The sequence below is a fragment of the Cebidichthys violaceus genome, unplaced genomic scaffold (genome assembly GCF_023349555.1).
Source record: "Cebidichthys violaceus isolate CVI_PGR_0920_01 unplaced genomic scaffold, fCebVio1.0.p SCAF_15, whole genome shotgun sequence".
Taxonomy (NCBI): Eukaryota; Metazoa; Chordata; class Actinopteri; order Perciformes; family Stichaeidae; genus Cebidichthys; species Cebidichthys violaceus.
In genome coordinates, this window is record NW_027176318.1 from 98,211 (window position 1) to 125,586 (window position 27,376).

Here is a 27,376-nt window from a genome sequence, read left to right on the forward strand (position 1 = left end):
GCTCTTGCTCTTCAGTTGTTGACTTTCAGCACAAACTGACAACTCAACCGCCTTGAACTTTAAGGTCAAACCTCAACTCCTTTTAACGCTTACACTTAATTGACACTAAGACAGTGAAGCGCGAGTGTTGGGTAGATAAGAAAGACCTGTGATGCCTTCCTATTTCTAGATTTAGAGTTGATTGATTTCTCTCTTATTTGAGTATATTGTTTTCTTACATTTATTCAACTTCTTTATAGTGTTTACACCTTCAGTTTTCTGCATAGGCATGCACCACAGAAGCAATTGAGCTTGTTCTAGTTGTCTGAATGTCTTGTCTGGATGAAGAATGCACACATTTGTTTCTGTTGTCTTGGTTTCTTTGTTAGAGTAACATGGTCTAAATGGTGTTTCAGACAGGAAGAACAGAACAAAAGCTTGGGGCTAGCACTGAATGCCTCCATGTTTTGGCATGAAAATGTCACCACAAAGGCCTTTTGAACATCAGCACAAATTATTGTCAAAAATATTGTTAGTCCTATGGTCTTCAAAACCTGAAAGCGTCACAGTGTAGTTTTCTTAAATGGCTATAGGTTACTTAAGACATATCTGTTTCACCACTTTGTCAAGTTTTGCAGTACGGCGGCAGAGATGGCTTCAATTTTCATTCTGACTGACCTTTGATCCAGTTTCTGGTCTCCTCGCTGTCATTCCTCGAGCCATTCTGCGCTGGTTTATGGTCGCTGTGTGAGTATTTGCAGAAGCAAACTTAAATCAGTTCCCACAGAGTTTTCTAAACAAAGCAGATAGGCCACTCACGGGAAGGTTTGTCCCTGTCTTATAAGATTGATTGGATTTAAAGGGTTATGAATTGCTAATATTTAAAAACTCTTCATCACAGCCAAACTCTGCCGTGTCACTAAACTTTCACCATTTAAGTCTAAATTGCATGATGAAAATCCAAGCTTGCTCTTGAAGTCGACACTCAGCTGGTCTTCCATAGTTTGCTTGAAGTGCAACTTCCTGTTTGACTTTTTGGCTGTGATGGGGAGCAAAAGTAAGTCCTCTTAATGCAGCACTGCATACGCTCACATTCCTCACACCTGCAGCAGCATACTTACTAATCGGCACTCAATGTGAACGGCAAGTAAATACCACTTCTAAGTCCTGCTGTGCACTTTTTAGCTTCCGTACGCGCTTCTTTGTTTATGGGCCTGTTTTACTGTCTGAATAAATCCCACAATCCCCCACAAAGATTAGAGAACAAGAGCAGTGTTGCATCATGGCGGCGACCTGTACGGTCTTGCCCGTCCTTGGCAGTGAATCCTTATTATTGCTAATAACAGGGTGGAAGCTGTCGGGCGGTTGTAGGTCTGATGTCATCCCTGAAGCAGATGAGTCAAAGAAACAAACATTACATGCAAGTCAGACGGCCAGATGGTGGGAGGTGCAGAGGTGATGATGGCAGCTTAACATCATCGGTGATTTGATGCCATTAAAGGTGCTTCGCAGAGCAGTTTGGCATTATGAAACCGTTACTGCACTAGATCTGGTGTAGTTAGAATAGAAGTCACATGTTCATGGACTCTGCTTTCTCTTGAAAACGGTATCTGCTTGAGGGCAGATAATAAATAATAAAAACATCTTATTAGATTAGTATGTGTTAAGTAATGAACAGAATTACTGTTACAAGTAACAGAGAAGATGGTGCATTTAAATGTTTAGAAGTCCAGGCCCCGAGTATACCGGCCCCTTGAGCTTTGAAAAGAGCGTAGTCGCTGAAAGCGTGTGAAGTTTTAGTCATAGGTTTAAGCTCTGTAAACAGCTGAGTCGTCATGTAGCACCCTAAACGAAGAGATGTGCCGTGTAAACAGTCAGTTGGTTTGTACCGTAAGCAGTGACAGCAGAAGAAAAGGTAATAAAATGTTAATCTTGATTAAAAGAAAATGCGGATCTATTGGGAAACTAACATCTCGGAACATTAGTTGAGTTTAAACCTTGGAGGCAGTTGAATGTGATCGCTCAAACTAGTGAACTGAAAGCAGTTAAACTGTTACTTGTTTCCGTTGAAAACTACTCCGACTTGCATTCACCCCCAGATAAATTCAAAATGCTTTTTACTTTATTATCTCATTACTTTATGGAACAGCTGCTGTCAGACTGGCAGTACGTTTGATGAATTACAGTCCGTCTTACTCCTGACGACCTGTGCTGAAAATACCAGAGTTTAATAGTTGTGTGCAGGTAACGCTCTCCCCATCCCCCCAACCCCAGTGTGAATTGACATGTTTGTGATTGTGTGTGTGTGTGTGTGTGTGTGTGTGTGTGTGTGTGTGTGTGTGTGTGTGTGTGTGTGTGTGTGTGTGTGTGTGTGTGTGTGTGTGTGTGTGTGTGTGTGTGTGTGTGTGTCACAAGCTGAGCCAGATGAGCTCATCTCAGAGAAGGGTCCAAACGTCTCAGCTCTACAGTCGGTCGGGCGTCGTCTCGACACACCTGTGCGGCCCTTTTTTGGCCCGTTTACGTGGTTTCGACGAATGTTACGATGTGAAAAGCCTGGTCTGTGACGGTGTGACAGCCTGGCTTACATTTACAGAAGTTTGGAAGAAATGCACTGAGATCCGTGCTTTTCTGAGAATCTCTTCACGGGGGGGAATGGCGTTCTCAGGCTTCCCTGTCTGCGACCACTTCCATGCAGTAGACCTGCTTTGTGTGGACGCCCCACATGCTCGGCGGTGACAGCTTTCTGCCCTGTGTGCTGCAGAAAGATAACACGCCGCTCACTGTTTTATTTTTTCTCTCCGAGCAGCGTCTGTAAAGCGACGCTCGGCTCGGCGCCCGTGCCAAGCCCCCCTCGGCACAACGATAAGCACGTCATCGTCACATTGATGCATAGGTGACGAGTGCCTTTGTCTTGGCGTTCGCTCACAGCGTAATCGCACTAAAACAAACGCACACCGTGACTTGCAGTATGAGTTTGTGTGTGCTTTGAGACGCTTCTGATGAGAGCGTAAAAAGGAGAATCGTGGGACTGTCAATAAATCAACCTCACCGGCTCCCCTTGGGCCTCTGTTCAACTGCTCGAGGAAGAACCGCTGCGTTGAGCGCAATGATGGCATTACACCCAAGTGGACATAAAGCGTTCGCCATCTCTCATGACTGTTTACATGCTCTCTCCGTCTTTCTCTTCCCTAACTTTGTCTCACCATTGCTCTGTTTGTCCCTCCCCCCTCTCAGTCTCTGCATGCTGTTCCTTTTATTTTGTCCCCGCTGAGAGACGACTGGAATGTCTCATCTGGCTGAGAGGGTCATTTTAACTTTCTGCTCTTCCCCTGCTCACTTTTCTTTTCTTTTTTTTCTTTTTTTCTTTCCACTCCCATCCACCCTTGCCTGTGCGCTCTCTTCTCTCCCCTCCTCTTCTGACGCTATGCACCGGTTTCTTTGGCATCCCGCTTGTGTGCGCGAGCCAAAAGCAAGGCAGCGCTCTCCCCGGGACACTCCTAACCGTCTCTTTCTCTCTCTCACTCGCACACACAAATACTCCTCTTCTCTGTGCTTGCGAGGCTCATTCTGAAGCACGCAGGGACCCTTTGCTCCAATCTGTAGCGAAGGGATGGGGCCTAATTTGCTTGCCTCGGCTAATGAGCTTAGCCCGTGCTGAGCAGCTTTCAGCCCCAGGTTGTGGTAGTGGGCACTTGGTTAGCCCTTAGCGCGGCTAGTTAGAGGAACCGGAGCGGTGGGGGGGTGGAGTGGATCTCAGAAGAGCTGCAGCCACAGCTTCACCACTCCTCCGTTTGCCTGCCAGGACCACCTTTACTTGCACCGACACTGCGGCTGGGACCTCTCTCTCTCTCTCTCTCTCTCTCTCTCTCTCTCTCTCTCTCTCTCTCTCTCTCTCTCTCTCTCTCTCTCTCTCTCTCTCTCTCTCTCTCTCTCTGTGTGTCTCTCTGCTCTTTCCCTCCCTCCCTCCCTCCTATGCCTCTATCTCTAACTCTACCTGACTCCCCTCTGTCTCTCCCTCTCTATCTGTCCCGGAACACTGACAAACTGCTTTTGTAGCTGCATCACCTCTTAGGCAGCTGACCCTCTCCCTCTCCCTCACTCTCTCTCCCTCTCTCTCTTTCTATCTCTTTTCCTTCTTTTTTTGGTCTTTCCCTCTCCCCTGACTTTGTTGCCAACATGTATCGGAACCCGTGGATCTCGAATTACCTGACTCATGTCAAGTTTTGCAGCCAAGGTAAGAGCAGAGACTCGGGGCTCTGCAGCTTCGGTGCATGTGCGAGCTCAGGCTGAGCGCTCGGGACAGGGTTACTCCGGTTGCGTAGCTGGGAATCTGTGCTCTGAAGTTGGCAGGCAACAAACTGCAGACTCCCTTCCTCTCTGCTCACTGTCCTGCCTTCTAGCCAGCTGTCCTTTGCACTGCAGCTGTAGCCTCCAAGGACACTACGTAGCAGAGATAAGGGACTCCGGGGGCTGTTCTAGAGAAGAAGCTATTTCTAGGCTTCACAGCCAATTGGACTCATGCGTGCATGATTGTATTATTAGGTTTTACCACTGTGGCTGGATAACAAACCAGATTTACATTCTGAATCTTTTATCAACCTATATTTATTCTCATCACTATTATAAAATACATGAATTGTCTGAATGCCAAATAACTAAACCTCCAATGATATCTAACCAGCCAGTCAGCCCAAAGTCAAAGGACCAAGTGTCATCGGCATTTTAAATGGCAACATTTATCATTTGATGGATTTCAATGAAAGTACATTTATTTTTTTCCTTTTGGCATAGTTTAACTTTGGTGATCTTTGACTTTCAAATTTGGGCGGTTGACCAGCAGCAAGCCATCTTGACCGAGCGCTGACCTTCTGAGGGAACAGAGGGTCCAAAACGCTGAACTTATTGTAGCTTATTAGCCGTGTTGCTCCGTCCACTTCTAATTAACCTACTCTGAGTACAAACCGCTGTGCAGTTTAAGACAGGAATGAGAGAATAATTTGCAGAACCGATGTGTCGCTTGAATAAATTGTAGATTGACGTTAGCTAGCGAGTTGTTAACGAGCTTTTAGCAGTTAGAAAGCTAGCTAGTTTGCAGCAATCCTGGTTAGAGAACAGCTCGGTGCAGAGAATATCAAAAGGTTGGAAAGCTATAGGTTCTGACGAGCGTTAGCATGTTCTATGCTAGCATATTTATAGCTAGCAGTTCGCCAACTACAGTATACTGTCACTTAGGCTGTCCACTAACTAATTTTGTTGGCTAATTGATTAATTGATTTAGTCGACAGATCTGTAAAACTGAGTTTCTCGCCATCTTGGTTTTTGGCCGTCACCATAATAATTTTGTGCGATCATGAAGGGAAGTGACTGTTTGACTATTCATGAAAAAAACACTATTTGACAAATGAAATCGACTGAGACCAAAAATGTACCAGTTGGTCGACTAATGGACTTCGAGTGGGCAGCCCTAGCAGATACTACGACACCAAGCTTCTACGACCACATATTTTGTGAAAACGTGCAGATTAATTTTGCTGTGCCATTTTGTGTTGTGACTGGGCATCAACACAGAAGTCCTGTCAGACTGTAATCAGAACAAACATGAGTCGGCATAAGACGGGAAGTATCATGTTTATATGTTGTGTTTACATTTGACCATTTAGGTACTTTATCACATTATCCAGCCCCATTGTACAATAGTCACGGTGCCTCTCATCCCCACCATTCTCTGTAATATTTTCGGAGGGAGAACAGAGTGCTGAGATCTGGCCTCCAAACCGTCTGGGAATCCACAGCAGGTGGTCCACAGTTTGAAGCCTTCAAACGTGAGACCGAGCTGCTTGTGTGGCCAACTCATTGTTATTAGCGTTAAAGACATAATTGGCTTATCGGCACATCCCTTTGTTAAACCTACCGTTTGCAGCCACAGCCTCACCTAATTTCTGATTCTCCATCTGTTTTTTGTTTTTTTTAATGCCTTACTTCTTAAGCCTCCCTCAGTGAGGCTTTAGCTCAACACGGTGAAGGCAGAGTAGGTGGGCAACTGTTGGGGATGAGGTGGGGGGGGGGGTAACGTTTCTCTTTACAATCAGCACTTGAAATGATGAAGGCACTTGCAAATGACAAGGTAGTACAAAATGTAAACCATACTTTGGTGTTTCATCTTTAGTCTTCATTAAACTTGTATGTACCAAAACACTGACAATGAGGAAGATCTTGGGTAGATAACAGTTATTTGATTGTTAAGACTGAAACATGCAGGCACACTCGTGCCCATGCAGTGTGATGTAATGCAGACAGTTTTAAAGTGTGACACATTTCCTTCAGGGCTCGCTGTAATCCCAGGAATCCAAGTTAATCTCGCCTCTCTACTTGGACACATGCTCAGCCCCCCCGATGCCTCTTTGGTTACCACACTGGGTGTGTTTTGTGTGGATGATGGAGTGAGCATTGCTGTTTGATTGACATCCACGGTACGGTGTGAAACAGTCTTTTTTTTGACATTCTTACACCTTTTGATACCTTCACATAAACCTCTCCACACCTCAGAGCCTGACTGACACTCAGTGAATCATGAAACCTTTTTTATCCCCCATGCTTTATCAGTGTCACGCTGCTTTTTACGGCCTCATCAACAGGCACGGGGCGCTGTGCGGAGGAATTCCTGCTGCGCTTCCTCCCGGCTACAGCGGCCCATAGTGTTTCTGTAGATTACAGCCGGCATCAAAGGCCCTGCCACATGTGTGATCATTGTGGAGGTTTTTTTTGTTGTCTGCGTCTGGAATGACGAATGCTTTGAGGCTCTTGGGGGGGGGGGGGGGGGGGGGGGGGGGTATGAGGGCAGGGAACTCTATATGTTCGACGTGACAATAGCCCCGGAGGGACAAATTCTTTTCTTATTTTCACACTAGCAGTTCATTAACCGTCACTGTGGCATCTGGTTTTGGTTCACACTGTAACTTGAAGGGATATTCTGGTGTTTGTCAACCAACGTTTTTTACCTTTATCACTATCGGTCAACATTGTGCCAACACCTGCCTTATAGAGAGCTGGGAAACGCGCTCATTTTGGTCGGGGCAAAGAGTGTGAGCCTCCTGCAGGGTTTTAACAGAAATCATTTCAAACATGCACCTTAAGTCAGAGCAGAAGTAAACAGAGAGAGTAATCCCATGAGAAGTCCTGTAGTAGCAAACAATTCATCCGCAACTGGATACTTCATTTATGATGTGTGGGAACTTCATCATTTTATTTTTGTAACTTGGATTACAAGAATCATATCATTATATTTGCTACTACGTCACTTGAGAGGGCGAATCAAATGACACCATGATTAATGATCATAATGGCCAAAAATATGAAAAATCCTTTTTGTACTTGAACCAGACTGACAGCTTCAAAACTTTGCACTAATCTGCCAGAATCAGCACGACTTCTGCTTTCCAGTGATTTTATATAAGATGTCAATATAAGATGAATGTCCATAAATCTTATTTCTAAATCTTTAGAAATAATACAAAAAGTATGCTCCTTGTATAACTAAGATCTTGCTTTGTAATCATCTTAAAATGGTATCATCTGTATCAAAAGTGACCCATTTTGTTGTTTTCTGTACGTCCATGGTTACAGTGCAAAACGTGACAGCTAGGACGATTAAATAGTTTACCGAAATGTAAAGAGATATGAACTTCATCAACCTAACCATTTTCAAAAGAAAACACAAATTGCTCAGTTAACCATGATCATCATTCAAGGCTTGCGAGGAATGAGTCGTGTTTTCACCAGCCCCCCCCCCCCCCCCAGCTGAAACAATACCGGACCCTCCCCAAACACAAACACAAGGCACACCGCCCTCTCCAAATAATCCGTCGTTCTTCTCAAATGATGTTTTGCTTAAGTAGGAGGGATTTAAGGCATCAACCCAAACATCCTTAATGAGGACCAACAGATCTGGAGAGGTTAGGGGCTTTCTGGGTGGAGCGGTGGGAGAGTCAGGCGGCCCTGAGGTGAACTCGGAGGGGATGGAAGTGGGACCACATGTTTGTCCCGAATTTACGGGGCTCTGGCTACTCCGAGGTCCGAGGGCAGCCAAAACCACACGTTTTGAGGTCTGAAGTCAATAACTGAAGCAGACATTCCTTTAAGGGATGTTCTGCAGAACTCGAATCACTCACAAGGATTTTGTGTTTATGATGTCTAAAAACCAACTAATGCCCCTTTTTTGTAACAAGGCTCTTTTTCTCTCGAGGCAGGTGGACTTTGGGACATTATTCCAATAGACAACAGACTTTCAGGGGATTTGGACAATATGGTTCTCACCGTCTCTTCCTGCTGTCCCCCATCTGTATTCACGTCGGGTATGAAAGTGGCGCCCAGTGACATTGATGCGTCTCGGCCCCTCCTGGCATCGTCCCAGCGGCACTGCAACCTTGACGTGTGATCAGACTTTCCAGCGCCTGTCTCTGCCTCAGTGTCTCAAGTCACCTCTCTATCCACATAGGCCGATACTACACAGTTCACTTATTATTTGATGTATTCAGTCAGGCAGGCATCACTCGTTTTCTCCGCGGAAGTCCACTTAATGTGTTTTTTTGCCCTTGGCCTTGTTCACCTTGCAACGTGTTTGTGCTCATTAAAAGCTAAAACCGGAGGTTCTGCTGTTCCGAATTGAAATGAATGAGCATTGTGACGTTACTAAATGCTGCACTCTTCTCTTCTGTCCACAGGACTCGGGAGTGAGACCCCCATTAAACTCAGCAACCCCAGATTGCTGCAGAAAAGAGCTTTGAGGTAAGATATGCTAAAATGTGTTGTTATCCAGTCTCATCGGGATTTCATTTAATTTTTGTGTTGGATCACCTTGTTTAAGACCAAGTGAATAAAAACCTTGGTCCGTGTAAGATGTTTGATATCAATAATCACGTTAAAGCATTGACTCTCTGATCCCCAAAACCCGCCAGCGGGATTGAAAAGCATGTTGTCTTTAAACAATCGCCAAAACTACACCGTTAATCGTAGCCAGAAGCTGTAAAAATCATCATCTTTCAGACAGTCCTCGAACACATCATGTGTGACGAACGCTTCCGGCAAGAACAAGCAGCCAAAAAGAAGCTTTAAAATTGTGATCTTCCATCAAAAACATTTAATTCTACATGTCTCATTTTGCATACTGTAAAAAAAAAACCACAAAACTCCGGTACACTACCAGGTCTACACCATTTACAAAAGAGTTTCCTTTACGGCAGCGAGGAGGACATCAGGCCCGGTGGCACCGTGTGTGTGTGTGTGTGTGTGTGTGTGTGTGTGTGTGTGTGTGTGTGTGTGTGTGTGTGTGTGCGTGTGCGTGTGCGCGTGCGCGTGTGTGCGAGTCCCTGGGAAACATTGTGCCTGTAGGAATGAGATGTTGGGAGATTTCAGTCATGGAAACAGATGCTGTTATGATAGAAAATGATCTGTAATGTCTTTGTTTACCAGTGTGTTCACAACTCTGTGGTCCCTGGAACGGACAGAACCGCAAAGTCATGTTTTCCCCAATTCTTGGCGGTTTCCTCACATAAGCAATCCACTGCCGGTTCTGTTACAGCTGCATTGTGACTTTGCGGTTTTGAATCCTATCCATAAATGACTTGAGTGTGTTTCTGAGACATTTGCAGTGTATATGTGTGAATTCAATATTTGTGGATTTTGTGACTTGATGAAATGTACAGGTTGAAATCTAAATTGTATTTAGATGATTGGGTTTGCATTTTTGTAGCTTTATCCATAACCCATTGTCTGATCGACTAGATTCTTGAACCTCATTCAAACAGGCCCTGCTTTCATCAACATGTTTTTTTTTAATGATTTGGACGTACTGTTCTGATCCAATTCAGATTCCTGCAGTTGAGCCCCTCACAACTGCTTCCACTGTCGGTCTATAAACAAACCCCGCAGTTCCCCACAGCTCAGCCCTGTTTCAATAACACGTTTGTATTTTTCCTGCACCCCTCAGCTTCCAGAAAGAATTCTCCCTCGACGAAAAAGACGACCCGACTAAAAGCACCAAGGATATAGATGTTAGTCTCTTGGTCAATCTCCCCAAAGGTGAGTAAGGATTTTTATTGTTTCTGCCTGTTTGAACATTGCCCTCACAATATCAACTTTCCCAGGGTTTTTGAAAATCACTGTTGTGCAACAGCAGCCTCTTTGCCAGGTGGAGTCAGGACAAGATTTGTCTCGAACCAGTTTTTCTACAAGTACAGTCCTCACATATTGTACAACATAAAACGCTGCACTTGACTGGCCCCATTTACTCCCAATGAAGAGAGATGGTCCAAGTGTAAGTGTGTTAAGTCCTCCTCAATGGTGAAATATTAGTTTGATGAGCTGTCATCCTGATTTTGGCAATAAAAAAGAGTCTTTGGATGTGAAATTGTAAAGTAGACCGCATGCTATGGATCAGATGAAAAACGGCAGTCAGTCGTGAAACTTCTATAGTTTTTAACTTTTAAAGGAAGACTTCAGATAATAGGGGTTTGGTTCCAAAAGCTGGTTTTGTTTTGGCATTATTAATACCAGAATTCACTAATCTCATATTCTCCAATGAAACTTGCTTTTTTCTTAATATCAAAGACAAATGTACAAAACATTCAGGTAACATCGCCAACTTCTCGTTGTTAGCCGGTTTAGATAACATACATCACTGGATTAGCAGTAGCTTTTTACCATTAATGCCATAAGTAACTTGACCCCAGGTCACAATGGAACTCTGTCTGGTAAAATCCCTACAATTGGTTTTGTCGACTCTGTAAATGATTTCATCAATTATTTACATGAAAATATTAAGTACAGCCACTTAAAGCTTTTCAAGTTAATAGTTGTGGATCATGACCTCTTTTAATAAGCATTACAAATGTTATTTTCTGCTGCTCATATTCTGTTCCGATTCATTGAGTGGGTTTCCACTCAAAATTGTGTTTCTGACAAGAAAAAACTAAATCAAGAAAAGCTGTCTTTGTGTTTTAGTTACTGTTTGGATACCTTTTTCTTAAAACTTTTTGAAAGTAAGTAAATAACAGACAACATAGCTTCTATTAGGAACATTGCAAACAAAACGTCTGCAGTCCAAATGTAACCAGTAAATACCCGTAGCTGTCTTCAGGAACAGTTTGGTTTGGATGGCACTGCTAAGACGGATGTTTTCCTTTTTATTGAGCCATAACAGTATTGTGTTTCTTTATTCTCTCTTTAGTCTCTGAATTGAGGAAACGATTTGAAGGCATTACCACGAGCACAAGTGACTGGGAAATGAACAGGTGAGAAGCTGGTGATGAGTGTATAAAATGGCTGCTAGAGTTTCTGATAATGACAATGTTGTGGGGATAATTACACGTCTCAGGGTGACTACTGCTTCCTCTCTCTCTCTGTGTGTGTGTGTGTGTGTGTGTGTGTGTGTGTGTGTGTGTGTGTGTGTGTGTGTGTGTGTGTGTGTGTGTGTGTGTGTGTGTGTGTGTGTGTGTGTGTGCGTGCGTGCGTGCGTGCGTGTGCGTGTGCGCGTGTGCAGAAAGGAACGTATAGCTCGGCGGATGGAGGGCATAGAGGGTGAGGTGCATCCGTCTCTGCTGCCGAGTTTGGTGGCCAACCGGCTTCTGGAGGAGGACACGCCACGATACACACGGGCCTCTGATCCCTGTGAGCCCTTTGGTGGTGAGACAGGTGCAGCACCTTGACTCTTTTGTTTGTGCTTCTATGGGGATAGCTGACTCGTGTTCTCTTCGTGCCTCCTAGTTACAGTCCAGCGGTATGGCATAGAGGGATTTGAATGCCCAGAAATGCAGCTGGCGGCTCCGGAGCGACAGTCCAGAGCTCCCTGCAGACCTGACCCTCAGTCCTCCATCCACACGGAGCCTGTCTACACTTCGGCCTCCACCACCGGTGCCCCTGAGCTCGAGTCCAAGGCTGAACGCATCGCCCGCTACAAGGCGGAGCGGCGTAGGCAGCTGGCCGAGCGCTACGGGATCTCTTTAGATCAGGAGCCGGACTCGGACCAACCCCCGCGCCACACCCGCGCCCGGAAGGATTCGGAAGGCTCAGAGAGGCGAATCCGAGGGGAGTCGGTGGGGGAGGACGGGCGGGACATCGCCCTGAGCTCTTACACCGGCACCTCCGCCACCAGCCCGAGGGCGGGACGCTCGGCACCACAGCACGGCCACCCCGACCCGGGTCACGGGATGGGTCGGACCAGGGTGGACTCCTTTACGGAGAGGGAGAGGCTGATGAACCTGGAGAATCAACGCAGAGCTGCTCCGCCCGAGCCTCCGTCCTCTTCCTCATACATGGACGTGACATCGTTGTCGTCGGCTGCCAGGGTTCCTGCCAAGGACTTCTCTGTCACAGGGATGCCACCCAGTTCACCCAAGCTGAGCCGGCACCTTTCCCTCTCCTCACCTAAGCACGGGGTGTCTCCTGGGGACCTATTCATCGAGCAGCAGGCCCACAACATCCTCAGCAGACAGGGGTGAGTGGTCTGATCACGTTTTACCCTTATCGTCTTTGATCCCTGTTTATGTCTAAAGTAGGTTATTGTGCTTGTTTCACAATTTATGAACCAGAGTAGATATTATTCTGTGAATTGGCCTATGCTCTGTGTTTGATATCTCATTAGCAGACCGTTCCCCCCTCTAGGGTCCAGAACCCAGTTCCCCTTCAAATCCACATACACAGGGTTCAATGTTTTCCATGTGGGCCAGAACTCTGCGGTACCTTTCTCTTTAATAGATAGGCGCTGTGACTTTCCCTCCTCTCCATCTCTGTCTCTGTCCCTCTTAGCCACACATGTCCAACGTCGTCTTGTGGTTTCATTCCGGGTCAGGCAACCTGAGCTTGTTCTGGAACAATCTTTGAGACCCAGAGCTGGCCTTGTAAAATATACCAGGCAGACATACAAAATATTTGTTGGTGTTGTGTTTTTATTCCAGACATTTCAAGTGTATCTGTTGAGAAAAGCCAATTAATTCCCAAAGAAACTCTCATTGGCCAACATGTTGCTGTTTTGTTAGGAAGAGCCATTTCTGAGGTTGTTCAGATAAAGTAAGCCTCTGGCTCTGTGGCTGATCCCACTTTCTTAAAGATAACGGACTCTCTTTTACCAGTTCACCAATGCTGATAAAAGCACCAGCTGCTTCCTTAAAGGAAAGTTCCAGTTTATCACAACTTGAGATGAACGAATGGTTACCATCAGCTGTTAATAACCATTGACGTTGACTGATTTTTGTGGTTCAACTTGTTGCACTGTGCTGTATTTGTAGTAGCTGTGCTTGCACCAAGGCTGGATTACCAAGCGGGCAAGCTGCCCTGAGCCCCGAGACCCTCAGGGGCCCCCGAGGGCTCAAGATTGTATTCATGGTAACTTGATTGCCTGCATTTGTTTGGTGATATACCAGACTCAAGGGGGCCCACAGTTCAGGGACGCACAGGGGCCCATAGTTACATTTGGGCCCCTGTTACACACTAGTTGGCCTACCCCAGCCCTGACACACACAGTTTCCTGTGGACTGGAATTACCCATTAATTGTTCTAGCCGATTCTGATAAGCAGCTCCAGTGCTCACTAAATCAGACGGGGGTTTATTCTTCTAGCGTTGGCTTTTCCCAACAGAAAAGCACTCTATCAGCACTTTATCATCTGATTTTAAAGACCTCAGTGTTCCTTTTCCTAGAGGTCAGTCTTTAAAAGTACTCGTGTTTTAATCTGCAGCAGATGGATTCATTGCTGCTGCAGAGTGTTGTGATAGTGTACTGATAGTACAGATAGCATCAGCACACTCCTCATCTGTGATGTAAGAACCAGCTGGCCCAGCCCAGGTCTCGACCAGGTTTGACCTTTCAGTTTGTGTTGCTAACGAAGAGATGAAGATGATTCTACACCCGACCATACGCGGTCATTCCCTATCCCATCGCTTCCTCTCGCTGCTCCTAAATCCCTCTCTCAGGTTTCAACACTGTGTGTGTGTGTGTGTGTGTGTGTGTGTGTGTGTGTGTGTGTGTGTGTGTGTGTGCGCGTGTGCGATGCAGGGAGGGTGTTGAGTTACTGGGCGACACAGTGTGACTCCACGGTCAGAACTGTGACCCACAGCTGGGCTTGATCAAGACCAGGGAGGCCTGACGGGAGAGAAGCACATAGGAGAGCGTCTCCTCTACCCTTTCCCAGGGAATCTGTGGGTCAAAATGAATGGTTACATTTTAGGACTTGGTAGTAAAATGTTATGAACAAAGGTCATCCTTTTTTTCTTTTTTTAACCCCTTGGAGACTGTCTGTTTTACTGGGCACAGTTAAACTGCTGTTTTAAGATGCTGTCAATCATCAATGTTGCCCATTTCTCCTGGGGGTGTCTTAAGGGCCCCTTTCATACCTTTCATATCTCGTTTGGTCGGGACTTTTCAGTTTGGTTTGAACCAAAATTACGGGTGTGAAACCTCCAACTGAACACTGTCCGGGCCTGACAGCCGAACTTTGGGCCGACAAAAAGAGGTGGTCTCGGTCCAGATCGAACCCAACCACGATTCGGTTCATTTGTAGTGGAAAAGTATTTTTTGGATTGCTCAGAGTTCTGGCAGGCTGTCTCCAGAGTCTGGAACAAAACTAAATGAGCTGCCGTAAGACACGGGGAGAGGAAACTGAATAGATAATAGACATTCAAGCCAACGAGTTTATAAAGAGTGAGTTTAAAAAAAAAAAACGAGAGAGAGAGAGAGAGAGAGAGAGAGAGAGAGAGAGAAACTGTAGCATTAAATCCAGGACGTTGCAGTCACAGTATTTGGACTGCTTCTTAACCATTTGTCCTGATGGTGCACCAGGTGAGCAGAGCTGGTACTCGGTGCGCTCTGAGACATATTGCCACACAGACCCGTGGCAGTAATGGTAAGTAGAACACGACTCTACCTGACCTCATTAGACTGGGTATAATTTGTGAGATTACCAACTCGGGTTCAGGTCTCAGTTCCTCAGAACCAAGCGGACCCTCGGAAGCCTCTGCAATAGGCATCTTTCTACTCTTATTTAATTACACTCCCATCAGACCCAGAATCTTGTTCTGATTCTCCTGTTTTTCTGCTTAAATTCCGGTCCTAGTAGTATTAAAAGGAAACGTTTAGTTTCCTCTGAATAGCTGCTTCACTTACACACTCCTTCTCTCCTGATACAGTGATGCATTGATAACATGGATTTTTCCACATAACATAAATGCAGTCTGTGGCCAAATCTGATATAATATAAGCAAAGTGTGTTTTTCTTTCCTGGTCATTTAACAAACATTAAACAGGAGATTTATTGGTCATATTATATGGCGTGTGATGCCTTACCCAAAACCACAATACCAATGAAACGTCTCACTGGGGAGTTGGACTTGTATTCTTAGCAGGATCCTGCTGGTGTCCAAACCCATTCTCACTCTGGTTACGCTCAACGGGAAATCAGTGGTGTGTGTAATGTGGTGGCGTGTCTGTATATGTGCACACTCCAAGAAAAAACAAAAGGCTGACTACTGAACCGAGACTTTTACCCACCCACTCATTCGCTTGTCTCCCACCGGGTTTCCATTTGGAACAGTGCGAGGGCGAAACTGAGCACTGATTGGTTCCTCCAGACTGATGCTGAGGGCGACACCCATTCCCTCATCAACTGGCCCTCGAGGTACTCCCAGGCCGGTCGTGTCTCACCCCAATATCACCTGCCATGTTGCCGTGTTCCCATTCTGCTGGACTTACCAAAACCCATCAACCCTTGCTGTGCGAGCAGCGCTTCTTAAACCGTAGGTCAGCACAGAACCCAGCACCGTTTCCTACAGGACCATACCCTTCCTTTTCTCTTCTCGTAGGGTTAAATCTCATTGACTCAGTGTGGGTCCTGGGCTGATCAGAAGACACTAATGTTTAAGAACCTCTGCTTTGAGCGCCGTCATCCCCATTGCCACAAACTCCTGATCCCTCTGCTTCGGAACATAACTTCATCTCCCGTGCACATGTTGCTGTGTTCAGTTTAATCCTCAAGTGACAACAAATGTATAATCAACATATTAATGAAGGATAAAACGCTGGGTAGTGTTTGTTGCAGTGTTGTTATTTTCCTGGAGTGATACTGACCGCTCATCTGTTTGGGGGCTGTGTTTACAGCTAGCATCTTCCACTCACTTCTCTTCTCTTATCAAGAATCAGGCGAGGTAGGTGCTGTGTCAAATAGGGCTGGGTATCATTTAAAATGTCTGAGCAGTTAAGATGCTACAATATACTTCATTTTATCATCACATACATGTATACATGAAATTCATCCACTGCGTTTAACCCATAAGCATCAGGAGCAGTAGCATGGCAAACTCTTAAAGAACGACCCGCTCTAACATCTGAGTCATTTCAATCAGAGCTGTAACATTTATTGTCGCCTTTAAATCATAACTTCAGATCTTGCATATTCCCACTCCATCACATTTGGAAGTTTTCCTCCCCATCCAATCCAGTGATGGTGGTCTGTGCTGTACCCGTGGATGTACAAATATGAATTGATAATGGCTATTTCAGCATCCCCAGTGGGAACTGTTGTCCCAAAACTAAGAACATGATTTTCTCAAATAGAAGTAATGAAAAGAATAACAACAAGAGTTTATGTACAGACGTTTACCCTGTGTTGAAAACCTTTGGCTATACAGACCCAAAATTGTGCTAGGAGATACATAATACAAGTCACATGCACATTTATGGCATTACTAAGTAGCCCAACCTATTCTGAAACTATTAATATAGGGCATGGCCAACCACTCATGCTTTATTTAACACTGGTGGAAAAAAGGGAACAAAAATCTAGATTCACATCGCTAATCGACAATAGAAACAATCAATACCTTACTTTTTAGGAATAGGAACATTTTCTTTAAATCTACCCAAACACAACTTCTCAGTGCATCAACATTTATTGTTGCTAGAAAATTCTGCTAAATAAAGCACCCGAAATAGTTTGAACTTAACTTGATTTTAAGATTAAGATTTATTTGAGCAAACGGAAGTAAATCTGACCGAGCTTTGAATGTACATTTTTGGTAACTGATTCTATGGACACGTTGTGGTTAGGTACCCAGCCCTAATACTAGACCAGAGAAAGAGTCGGCTCCTCCCTTCATGCTGACGGGTGTAAACGCAGAGAATTACAAACATTAGAGTAGGAGTTCTGTTTGTTTGCTCCTTCTCTCAGACCAAGTCCTCTTTATGCCTTTAAGAGGCATATGCTGTGTCTCAACATGAAGTACAAATGTTAACCGGCCCTTTGTTTCCCTGAAGAATCCGAGTTAGGGAGAGACTTGCCAGGGAGGAGGGCCGCCAGAAGAGCCCAGAGCTGGGAAAAGTTACAGAAGCGCCAGTGTACCGCAGAGCCCAGACCCAACCCTCTACACACCACCACGCAGATCCACCTGGGCCCCATCACGTCTACCCCCATCCCCAGCATCACCCCCAGGCTCAGCTCACCCGACCTGGGCCGCCGGGAGGTCAAGAAGTTGGCGGTTACCCCAGTTACCTGTCCATGGCATCCGGTCCCACGTCCGGTTCTGGGCAGCAAGAGCCACTGGAAGATGATACTGAGGAGTCGGAGGACGTCAAGACAGAGGGCCTCCTGAGGAGCAGGAAGGCAGTGCTGCCCTCAGAGATCCGCCGCAGGGAGAGGAGCACTGAGGACCCACGGAGAGGAAGGGGGGAAGAGGAGCAAGGGATGACCAGGGCGCTGAGTCTGGCAAGGGAGGCAGAGGTGGAGGAACCGGTAAGAGGAAGACACAGAAGCAGAGCCAGGTGGGACGAAACGGAGCATACTTCCAGAGGCCTGCAAGCGTCAGAGAGCAGGGCCAGAGAGCGGGAGAATGCCATCTATATCCACAAAGGGGTGGCCGCCACCCACATCCAGCCCAGAGAGGCGCATGCAGGCGCAGGCCCGAGCCGCTCGGTGTCAGATGCTGGGGATCCACGAGGGTTCAGTCAGAGGAACCCGCAGCAGCACGCCCGCGACCCCCGAGAGGTCAGAGAGGGTGACCAGGACAGCCGGGTGTCTGTGGCCCAGCTCCGGCACTCCTACATGGAGAGCACCACCACCCCTCCGACCGGCCGCAGGAACGAGCTGTAGGTGGCAAAGTAAAACGCTGCACCGCCGCTACTCCCTGGCCGGCTTCTGTAGAACTCCCACTGATGCTTGTTAACCAACGTCGCCCGGCTGCTGAATGACTAACAGGCAACTAAGGCTGGTGTGAAGTCAACATCAAAGCGTAGCGTTCTAATCTGTAGAAATGGCATTCATGCATTAATCGCCTAACACTAAGCTTCCTATGATGAATGTTTTCTTTTGTGTTCTTTTTGGCTGTTTGACTTGTTAGGTTACTGACCAATGGGCCAATGAATGTGTGCATGCGTTAACCGCTAATAAATCTGCATGGTCTTGCATCGCATATTTAGAAACCAGGGGTGTGGCTGAATATTCTAGCCTCTGCTTTTGAAAAGCTACCAGTCCCTCTCTATCGCTCCCTCACCATCCTGTATTTTTCTCTTTCCTTTTGGTACTCTTATCTGTCGGTCCCTGTCCTCGGGTGGCCCCTACAGCGAGGTTGCGAGGGACGTGGTTCTCGCGGGCAACGGGGCCCCGTGGAGAGGGGAGAGGGACAGGGGGCGCAGGCCCCGGCAGTATGTCTATCCCGGGGAGAGTAGAAAGACCTCAGAGAGGTTTAGGACGCAGCCCATCACTTCTGCCGAGCGCCAGGAGACCGATAGGTACTGCTCTGGACTGCTGCATGGCTGAGAGTGAAGAATGCTGGGAAATATCCCTAACATCATGCATGTCAAAGGAATCCGAACATAATGCTGATTTGTATGCACAGACATGTTGATTCCTATCAGGTTTTGGTCATTGAGTACATGCAGTTTACAATACGTGTGTACAATAAGTCATTTATAGTATGTAGTAAGTCAATAATCAGATTAATACCATGAGCTGGATCAACATGTACACACTCCCGTTCTCTTTGATTTCACTCTAACAACATAAGCAAGCGGGGAAGCTTAAAGGCCAAAGGTCCCTCTGATTGGACCTTGGCAGTGGTCGTCACATGTGACCGTACCAAGGAAGCATGAATTGGCCTTTTGTTGGTAATCGCTCCCTGAGGCTGTGGAACCAAGCAGACTTCAGTAATGCCGTCTAATTCTCCCATTCTTAGTCTGCTTTACTTGTTCCCCTTTTTTCATTTCTTCTCCCAACACTCGCCGTCCCAACCAGGACGACTCTCTTTCTCTCTGTCCCGTCTCTAACCACTCACCACCCGTTCATATTACTGACTTGCGCATCGTTGCATGGAAACGACTACTTTTTGCTGATTGTCTTTTTCTTTGTGCACTTTTTTCAAAGGTCCTGTGCGAGTTCAGATCTTGCTCCCTCTGAAGGTAAGACTTTTTTTTGCCCCCCCCCCATAACTTGTCTGAGCTAAGATTTGATGGTTTTTAAAATAGAATGTGATTTTCCGAACACATCTGTAGCAGTAAGAGGAAATATAATGTACTCATTTACACGTCAGAATGCATGCATGCATGTTTGTTGTGATGTACGTGGTTATGGAGGTTTTATTGCTCCCAACTTATTAAAAAAAAAAAAATGCATGATACAGTAAAACCCGTGAGCTACTGTAGCCTCTGTACATATACGTGTTGGTGAGGTAATTGGTTAAGCGTGGCAAGCTTTAGTGGAATTACCATCATGGCTGTACGTGTTTGACCAATTAGATTACCTGGCAGGACTAGCGGTGTCATGGTTTAATTTTGACTTTTGAGGGGATGCAACCAAAATCAAACATTTACACTGTATTCAGGGTTCTTCAGTGGGTTACAATGCCAACAAAAACTACCTCCACAGTTCTCTGAGTAAATTGAATTCCATCGATCTTTTGTCTTTGGATGGGCTCAGTTGATGAGATCATGGTGATGCAAGAAAGCATCTAATCAAGTTTCAGTTGGGTTGCTTTCCGTTTCAGTTGTAATCGGCTCTGAGTCATACTTGCAGTGGTTTCCGTGTGGGACTGGCACTGTTATCTGTCATAACAATATCTAGTCCACGTATACAGCTGCCAATGAAAACTACATGATTATCTGGGGCTTCACACTTACCGCCGGCGGCCACGAATGAATAAAATGTAATTTTCCAAAGGCTTTATGTCAAAGCTTCAAGAGTAGACACGAGGGCGGAGGCCAAATAACTCAAATCTCTCTTGTTTTTTAGTTTTTTTTTAACAAGCTCAACATCTAGAAGTGGGGTTTATTGAGTCGTTACTGTTGCTCACAGTAGCAGAACAGCTCAGCAGAAACCAGCTCATCTGCTTCCTATAAGCACACACTCAGCTGGGACGCTTTTTTCTCCGTGGAGAATCACAGGCAGCAGAACTCTGCTCTGCGGCGTCAGTCAAAGGGAATAGTTGTGTGGTGATGTCGTGTCATATGTCTTGCTGTGTGTGTGTGTGTGTGTGTGTGTGTGTGTGTGTGTGTGTGTGTGTGTGTGTGTGTGTGTGTGTGTGTGTGTGTGTGCGCGTGCGCGTGCGCGTGCGCGCACAGCCTTGCTTCTCACACCTGTCCAGCTCTGCAAAGTCTCCTCAATGACACCATCACAGGTTTATCTTTGCTCCCAGCTTTAAACCCAGATAACGCTGTAGCTGAGTAGCAATGAAGGTGAACATTATAACTTGTTATTATATCACTTGGAATAATTTGACGTAGCCTATTTTTACACTTGTATTGTCTTATAAAAGTCAAGAATAACACAGAGACGTGTATTAAAAAGACTGACGGCCGTCTACAGGGCCGTTTTGTTGCTTTCGTCGCTCGTCGTGTGAACATAGCATAAGAGTGATACATCTGTTAGATGACAGCATAATCTGCGAGGTATTATCGATTTGAAAATGTTTTTTAAATATCATGATCATTTTAAATGAATGAATTTGAAAAACTATTCACTGAGAATCCCTGATCTAGGCCTTAAATGTGACGCGATTCATTTTCCACCATTTTTAAGTTTCTTGAAAATCAGGTTTTATTCATAAAAACGTAAAAAATGCTGCATGTGGCATGCCCTTTGTTACTGGTGCTATGCCTGGCAAGTTTTCCGTTCTGACACAGTATAGATTACAATGATGATGGTGGTAGATTTACCACTTACAATTCCAAGTCATATTTCATAAAATGGCTCCTTGTTTTTGGTCAGATGTAGACTAAAGCAGGCGTTTCATTTCTAGCTGCTAGGTAGCTTATCAGGCTAATGTTAGCTCTGAGAATTAAAAATGCCGTCTTTATAATGTTACAAACCTGGAGAAGGTTTTTCAGTGTTCTACTGTTCGCTACATGCTGCAGTGTAACCGAAGTTTGTAATGTCTTTATGTCCTCTCTCTCTCTCCGTAGCTGATGAAGAGAAGCTAGATGAGCGAGCCAAGCTGAGCGTAGCGGCCAAGCGCTCTCTCTTCAGGGTGAGCTTCAACTATCGCCCGTTTGTCCTCTGATTTCTACGGATTACACGCTGGTTCCAGACACCAGAGAAATGAGCTTCCAATCCAACATTGACATGTTTCTTTTATCTTCCATCCTCCCTTTACTGTGGGGATTTAGAGAAGAACACCTGGAAATAAGATTTGGTTTCAGCACAGGCGTTCCACCGAGAACAAGCATTTTAGTGGCGCACGTTTCGCTCCATATCTGCAAAATAGATATCATTTTAATGTACTCAATCTGTCTTTAATGACTGCTTATTTGATGTCCTTCAGTAGCCAATTCACTTTCACAGCAAACACTCCCTTGTCAAAGAGTCTGAAGCCAATGTTTCTTTTCTCTTCGATTGAATGAACTCTTCTCCCAGATCATCCTGCTCGACTTTAGGTTTGGTGAAATATTCCAGTGATTTAGAATGAGTTTTTGCGTTTACTCCCAACGTTTCCATTCAGGAGTTGGAGAAGAGCATTGATGGCGGAGCTTCCAAACAGCGGTCCAGGAACGCAGCGGTGGACAGGAGACTAAGGCGGACACAAGACCGGTCCAGAACTCAGCCAATCACCACTGAGGAAGTAGTCATAGCCGCCACGTGAGTCTTAACGAGTTACTTTGCTTAATGCTAAATCAAAGGAATTGTTTGACATGTTTGGAATGTCAGGATTTTGTTTAATAAATAACTGCAAAATGTAGAAAAATTCAAGAGCAACAGCTCTTGAATGAGCATACTGCAGCGCGGTGGCCTTAAGCTAGCTAGTGGGCCACGCTAACATGCGCGGATTACAACAAGCATGAAGAGAGTGACCTCGTTCTCTGCACAGGTAGTCATTACTCCGATGTACCTTTACATAGCAAAGACATATTAATGCTCTGAATATCGAATAGAGAACCTTTAATAATGCTCCCATTGCTCTGGACTCATTTTGTAACTTAACACAGCACAAACAGTCCCTATGAAACTGGTCAACAATGGGTCTACGAGGGTCACTGATTCTGGGTAGAATTGTGTACATTTTGTAATGTAATATTCCAGTGCAGTGAGTCAACTCTGATATCTCTATGAAACCCAAACTATCCGCACGGCAAGACTTGACCCGGGGGAAGTGAGGCGGTATGTTGTTTCTGTATTTGGGTGAACCTGCTTCTTCAAGCTCTTCGATGCAGCAAGATTTTTTTGATCTAGACGCGATTCAAACTTTCTTTTGAAACTCGCGACAATGAAATTGTGGTTTAAAGCCTCCGACCATCTTTCTGAACCTCAACATGCTTTATAGTCCTCTACCTCAGCTTGAATGAACATCCGTTAGTTGCAAGTCATCTGGTTCCTCCTGTTTCATTTGTGTTTTCTCTGTCACCTCACTCTCTCTCACGCTCTCTCTCTGTATGTGTGTGTGTGTGTGTGACTTTGTCCCCTTAGCGTCCCCACTCACGTGCCACACACAGTGACCGTTCACAATGCTGTAGCACGCGTCCCTAGCCCCACCCTAGTTTTCAGCACCGTCCCGCCGTACAGGTACATGGCACGGATGTGAACGCCAACCCACAGTGTGCGACTAACACGATGACTGAACAGTGCTTACACACCAAGTGTTCTTTTTCAGAGTGGCGTTCATCACACAGAATGGGAATGATGTGTTCTGACGCGGAATGTTTATTTGAGCTTTGGTGCCCTCTTGTGTGATGGGAGGAAACTACATGGTTTCCTTATTATAATATTATAATACTAAAAAGACTAGATTTTATTTTAATAGTTGTGTTTGTGGTGGGCATGACTCACTATGCGTGTGTAAAAAACACCTTTTTAAAAAATGTTTAGCTTTGTTTATTGGATGTCATTGTCATCGGATGCATACGGCTCCACACCGCTGCCTGCCATGTAGCATGCCACCAGCTAGCTTGCATGAGCTCCTTCCATGCTCACCAGAAGTGTCCCCTTTCTACTTCCTCTTTGTCTCTCTGGTGTCACCCTGCCCTCAGCCTGCAGGCGTCATCGCAGCAGAGCGCCGCCGCCGCCCGGCAGCAGAGGGCCGCCGCCCGGGAGCAGAGCGCCGCCGCCCGGCAGCAGAGCGCCGCCGCCCGGGAGCAGAGCGCAGCCGCCGCCCGGGAGCAGAGCGCAGCCGGCGCCCGGGAGCAGAGCGCTGCCACCCAGGAGAAGAGCGCAGCCGCCCGGGAGCAGGCGCGGAAGGCCCAGCAGATGCAGGATACCCAGGAGGTCCAGGTCTCTAAGCCGGTGTCCACAGTGGAGGGAAAGGACCAGGGTCAGGGTCAGGACGAGCCCGACCTCAGCACCCTCAGCTTGGCGGAAAAGATGGCGCTGTTTAACCGGCTGGCTCAGCCTCCCATCAGGGTCACCCGCACCAGAGGGGACACGCGCCAGCGCAGGGCCAACGCCCGCTACCAGACGCAGCCCATCACGCTGGGAGATATGGAGCAGGTGGGCGAGCAGCAGGATCATTCAGTCATATCTGCCCATATTTCACTGGAAGTCTGCATTTAAACTAAAGTCATTCTAACTCTTTACCTTTTTTATTCTAATGAGAACATTTTCATGTTTCCTTAGATTGTAAGGTTTGAGAAAACAGAGGTGTTCTTTCAACACATGACCATATTTTTTTGTTGGCTGTAAAGTGTCATTTGTATGTTACACACTTACAAATATGTTGTTTTAAAGGAATAGCTTGACATTTGTTTAATCCGTACACAAACTGTCTGAAGTCTTGTTGTCAGTGTGAGAATGTCAGGCAACCAGCAGAGAGTTGAGGAGGCAGCTGCAACCCAAGAGAAATCATTTCTTCCTCTTAACTCCCCGTAAAACCACTGTTTTTGTCAGCATTGTTATGCATTTAACAAAGTTTTTTATTTAGTTAGCAAGAAAGTGAGTTTTAACCAGCGAGGATGCTGGTTAAAAAATAGTGCATGAATTTCATTTATTTAGCTCAAAATCACATATTTCCTTAGAGGGCTTCACAGTCTGTACAACACATGAACTCTTCAGCATGTGCGTGTTTCTGCTCCAGGAGCCTTCAGACATAGACGTGGGGGGAGAACAGGAGCTGTTCGACAGCCTCGTAGAGCCTCTACAAGTAAGCTCCCTCTGAACCGTCGCCACGCCGAGGCTGACTCAGCTTCCCAGAAATGGCCGCGCATGTCACCCCGTGTGGCGCGTCCCGTATCCGCGTTGTGTGATGTCACTGTGAACGTGCAGCGCGTTGCCCGGCTTCTGAGTGAGTTGTGACTCAGCGATGCTCGAGGGCTTGTTAAAGATGCCTCCGTGGTGGAAGAGAGGAGAAGGAGAGCACTTTGACTCTCGCTCACCACCGCATGGGCCGCTATCTTTCATCTGCAAGCTACAGATACATACAAGCTGGAGGAAATTGATTAAGAAAAAAGATTAAGAAGTTTGAAGGTCTCTCTTTTGCAAGGTTTTTGTCCGAGGTTTCGATGGATATTTACTGCTGCTTGTCATTCATTACTCAGCAGAAATGTCAGGTTGGTTCACTAACTTCTGGATTTGGAAAGTGTGTATTCTCGCTCCGGCTGGCATGGCTTTGTGATGCAGATTGCCCTTTGATGCTCAGGAAGTGCCGAGAGTCAGACAGGCGGTGATCAGTCAGCGTGATTCTCTTGACTCTTGCGTGTGTCCAGTTTTCCCGACATGTTTCTAAGCCTCGTTTACGAACACTTCTGTCTCTCTAACTCTTTATTCCTCCCCGTCACACAGCTTCAGAACGGTCCGGGCTCTCGGTTCGGACACCTCCCCGCCTCACCGCCGTCCTCCCCTCTGAGAGGAGGCACCGTCTCCACGGACCACGCCGGAGACATCCACATAACCAGAGCGCCGCCGCCGGCAGCGGGGCCCCGGGTTGATCCCCTCCCCCCCAGCTCTGAGGGCCTCTCTCGGAGGTCCCGGGACTCAGCGGACCAGCAGAGGTGCCAAATGTTGCCGCGGGGAGAAAACGGAGCTGATCTGGGAGGAGGGAAGAGGAAGCTGTCCTCTCCGGAGAAGGCGGTCAAGCAGGCTGCTCTGCCCCAGCCCCAGACTAGAAGAGAGAAGAGGAGGGAGGAGGAGGATGAGGCGATGGAGGAAGGGGGGGAGGAGGAGGAGGAGTGGCTGGCCAGAGGGTGGGGAGACAGAGCCGTGCAGAGCTCAGAGAGTCACATGCTCCAGGAGAGGCAGGCGGCGCTCGCACACTACGCAGACAGCCAGAGGAGCCGGGCCGTCAGCGGAGGTGAGAACAGCAGGACCACTTCTCTCTTTATCATTTCACTTTTTTCTCTCTTGTACTTATGTGAACTTTGAATGAAATAAATGACATTATTCATTATTTATATTGAGCTTTTACACAGCTTATTCAATATCCTGTTTTGCAAAGAAGTTAGAACCATATCCGCGGCTTTGATGCTGAAGAAAACAACACTGGCCAAATGGGTTTTTTCTGTGTACAAATGAAGGTTGCTTTAATAAGTGGCTTTTGGTTATTAGTGTTCTTTAACAGAAACAAATAAAAAGGAAAACAAAGTGATGCTAAATAGTTTAAGGAAGTTAAAGAGACAACTCTGACTAAAATGAATGCAACTGTCAATTTTAGACTGTATGCTAAATCTAAGCATGCTAACACGTAAATGGCGAACATGGTGCACTTCCTGCGACTGCAAATGTGTTTCATTCAGATTGCGGTTTGCAGGCTTCCTCTATGTCCGAGCAGCAGCTCGTCGCCTGTGTCTGCATTGGTGTACAGGTTAGACGGAGCCCAGGGATCAGCGTGGGTTATTTGATTACAGCGCTGGCAGGGCGGTTTAAAGCTGAGAAGACGTTTAAAGCTTTGCTCCCACGCTGCTTTGTGCCGCTGAGTCCGCGCTGTGAGAGCCGTGACTGTACTTTTCATGCAAAAGCCTGTAGTAGTAAAACTTTATTAAATATTGCTATTTAGTGAGGTGTTTCCTAGATAGGGCTGCACGAGTATTCACTTTATCGAGATTGCAACACGGCGTACTGCAATTTTCAAATGGCAGGATGAGCAATATTTATTTTATTATAATTTTACCATTTTAAATGAAGCGTTGTGGTGCTGCAGAAGTGCCCTGATCTACACTTATCTACAGATCCCCACAATAAACACACCATTTGTATGTTTTTAATGAAAATTACAAAAATGAGGAGGGAGTTTGATACATGGATGAACTTGCAGAATGTATTTTGAATCCTGTAGCACACCTTTTTTTCCTCGCGTAAGTCCTTCTTAAGCAGAAAAATGATGCCATTTAAAATCAAATCCGCCGTGTGAACATTTATGTAGTTGCTGTCAAGTTATTGATTTTGCTCTCGCCGTTGTGTGTGTGTGTGTGTGTGTGTGTGTGTGTGTGTGTGTGTGTGTGTGTGTGTGTGTGTGTGCGCGCTTGTTGTGCTCACAGAGCTGCCAGAGTACACAGTGGTCACATCCAGGCTAGGATCCGGCTCTCCCGGCGGCAGCGGTGGTCAGCCTCCAGCAGCGGACGCTCACACGGACGGCCCGCTCCAGCCTGAGGAGGCAGAGGAGCTGAGCGCCATGATGATGGCCAGACAGATGTCCATCAGAGAGAGGTGAGTCATTCCATAATCTTGCTTTACTCCATGTTTGACCACGTGCAGGTACTGTTAAACTTTTCATTCAAGCTTATTTCTGTTTACGTCTTCTTAACCTAAAATATAATCCCCTTTGGGTCAGTAAATAGAGTCAGCAAGGGGATAATGGAAAGAGAAGAGTCCTTTCCTTTTTTTGTTTTAAATGTTTGCTGCTAGTACAACAACACCACCACATTGGATATGGAAGTGATATTCATGGACATTCATGCTGAAGCTCTTCAATGCCACTAAACGTAACGCATGAATCTAATTTAATAAGATA

At 46.1% G+C, this 27,376-nt stretch overlaps 1 protein-coding gene across 5 annotated transcripts in view; it reads left to right on the forward strand.

Moving 5' to 3' along the window:
* The first annotated feature begins 3,156 nt into the window (after positions 1-3,156).
* The window catches only part of svila (supervillin a), a 46,658-nt gene continuing 22,438 nt past the window's right edge, over positions 3,157-27,376 (forward strand). For 2 of the 5 annotated variants that reach the window (XM_068709548.1, XM_068709549.1), the window contains exons 1-16: positions 3,157-4,213; positions 8,700-8,763; positions 9,965-10,056; positions 11,204-11,267; positions 11,516-11,658; positions 11,740-12,469; positions 15,559-15,642; positions 17,277-18,104; positions 18,579-18,746; positions 19,378-19,412; positions 21,411-21,475; positions 21,947-22,083; positions 22,909-23,004; positions 23,469-23,925; positions 25,213-25,720; positions 26,904-27,072. In XM_068709548.1, the coding sequence (XP_068565649.1) occupies positions 4,156-4,213; positions 8,700-8,763; positions 9,965-10,056; positions 11,204-11,267; positions 11,516-11,658; positions 11,740-12,469; positions 15,559-15,642; positions 17,277-18,104; positions 18,579-18,746; positions 19,378-19,412; positions 21,411-21,475; positions 21,947-22,083; positions 22,909-23,004; positions 23,469-23,925; positions 25,213-25,720; positions 26,904-27,072 (3,698 nt within the window). In that variant the 5' untranslated portion in view covers positions 3,157-4,155. The remainder of the gene's footprint in view (positions 4,214-8,699; positions 8,764-9,964; positions 10,057-11,203; positions 11,268-11,515; positions 11,659-11,739; positions 12,470-15,558; positions 15,643-17,276; positions 18,105-18,578; positions 18,747-19,377; positions 19,413-21,410; positions 21,476-21,946; positions 22,084-22,908; positions 23,005-23,468; positions 23,926-25,212; positions 25,721-26,903; positions 27,073-27,376) is intronic. The other 3 variants (XM_068709550.1, XM_068709551.1, XM_068709552.1) reach the window with 2 other exon arrangements.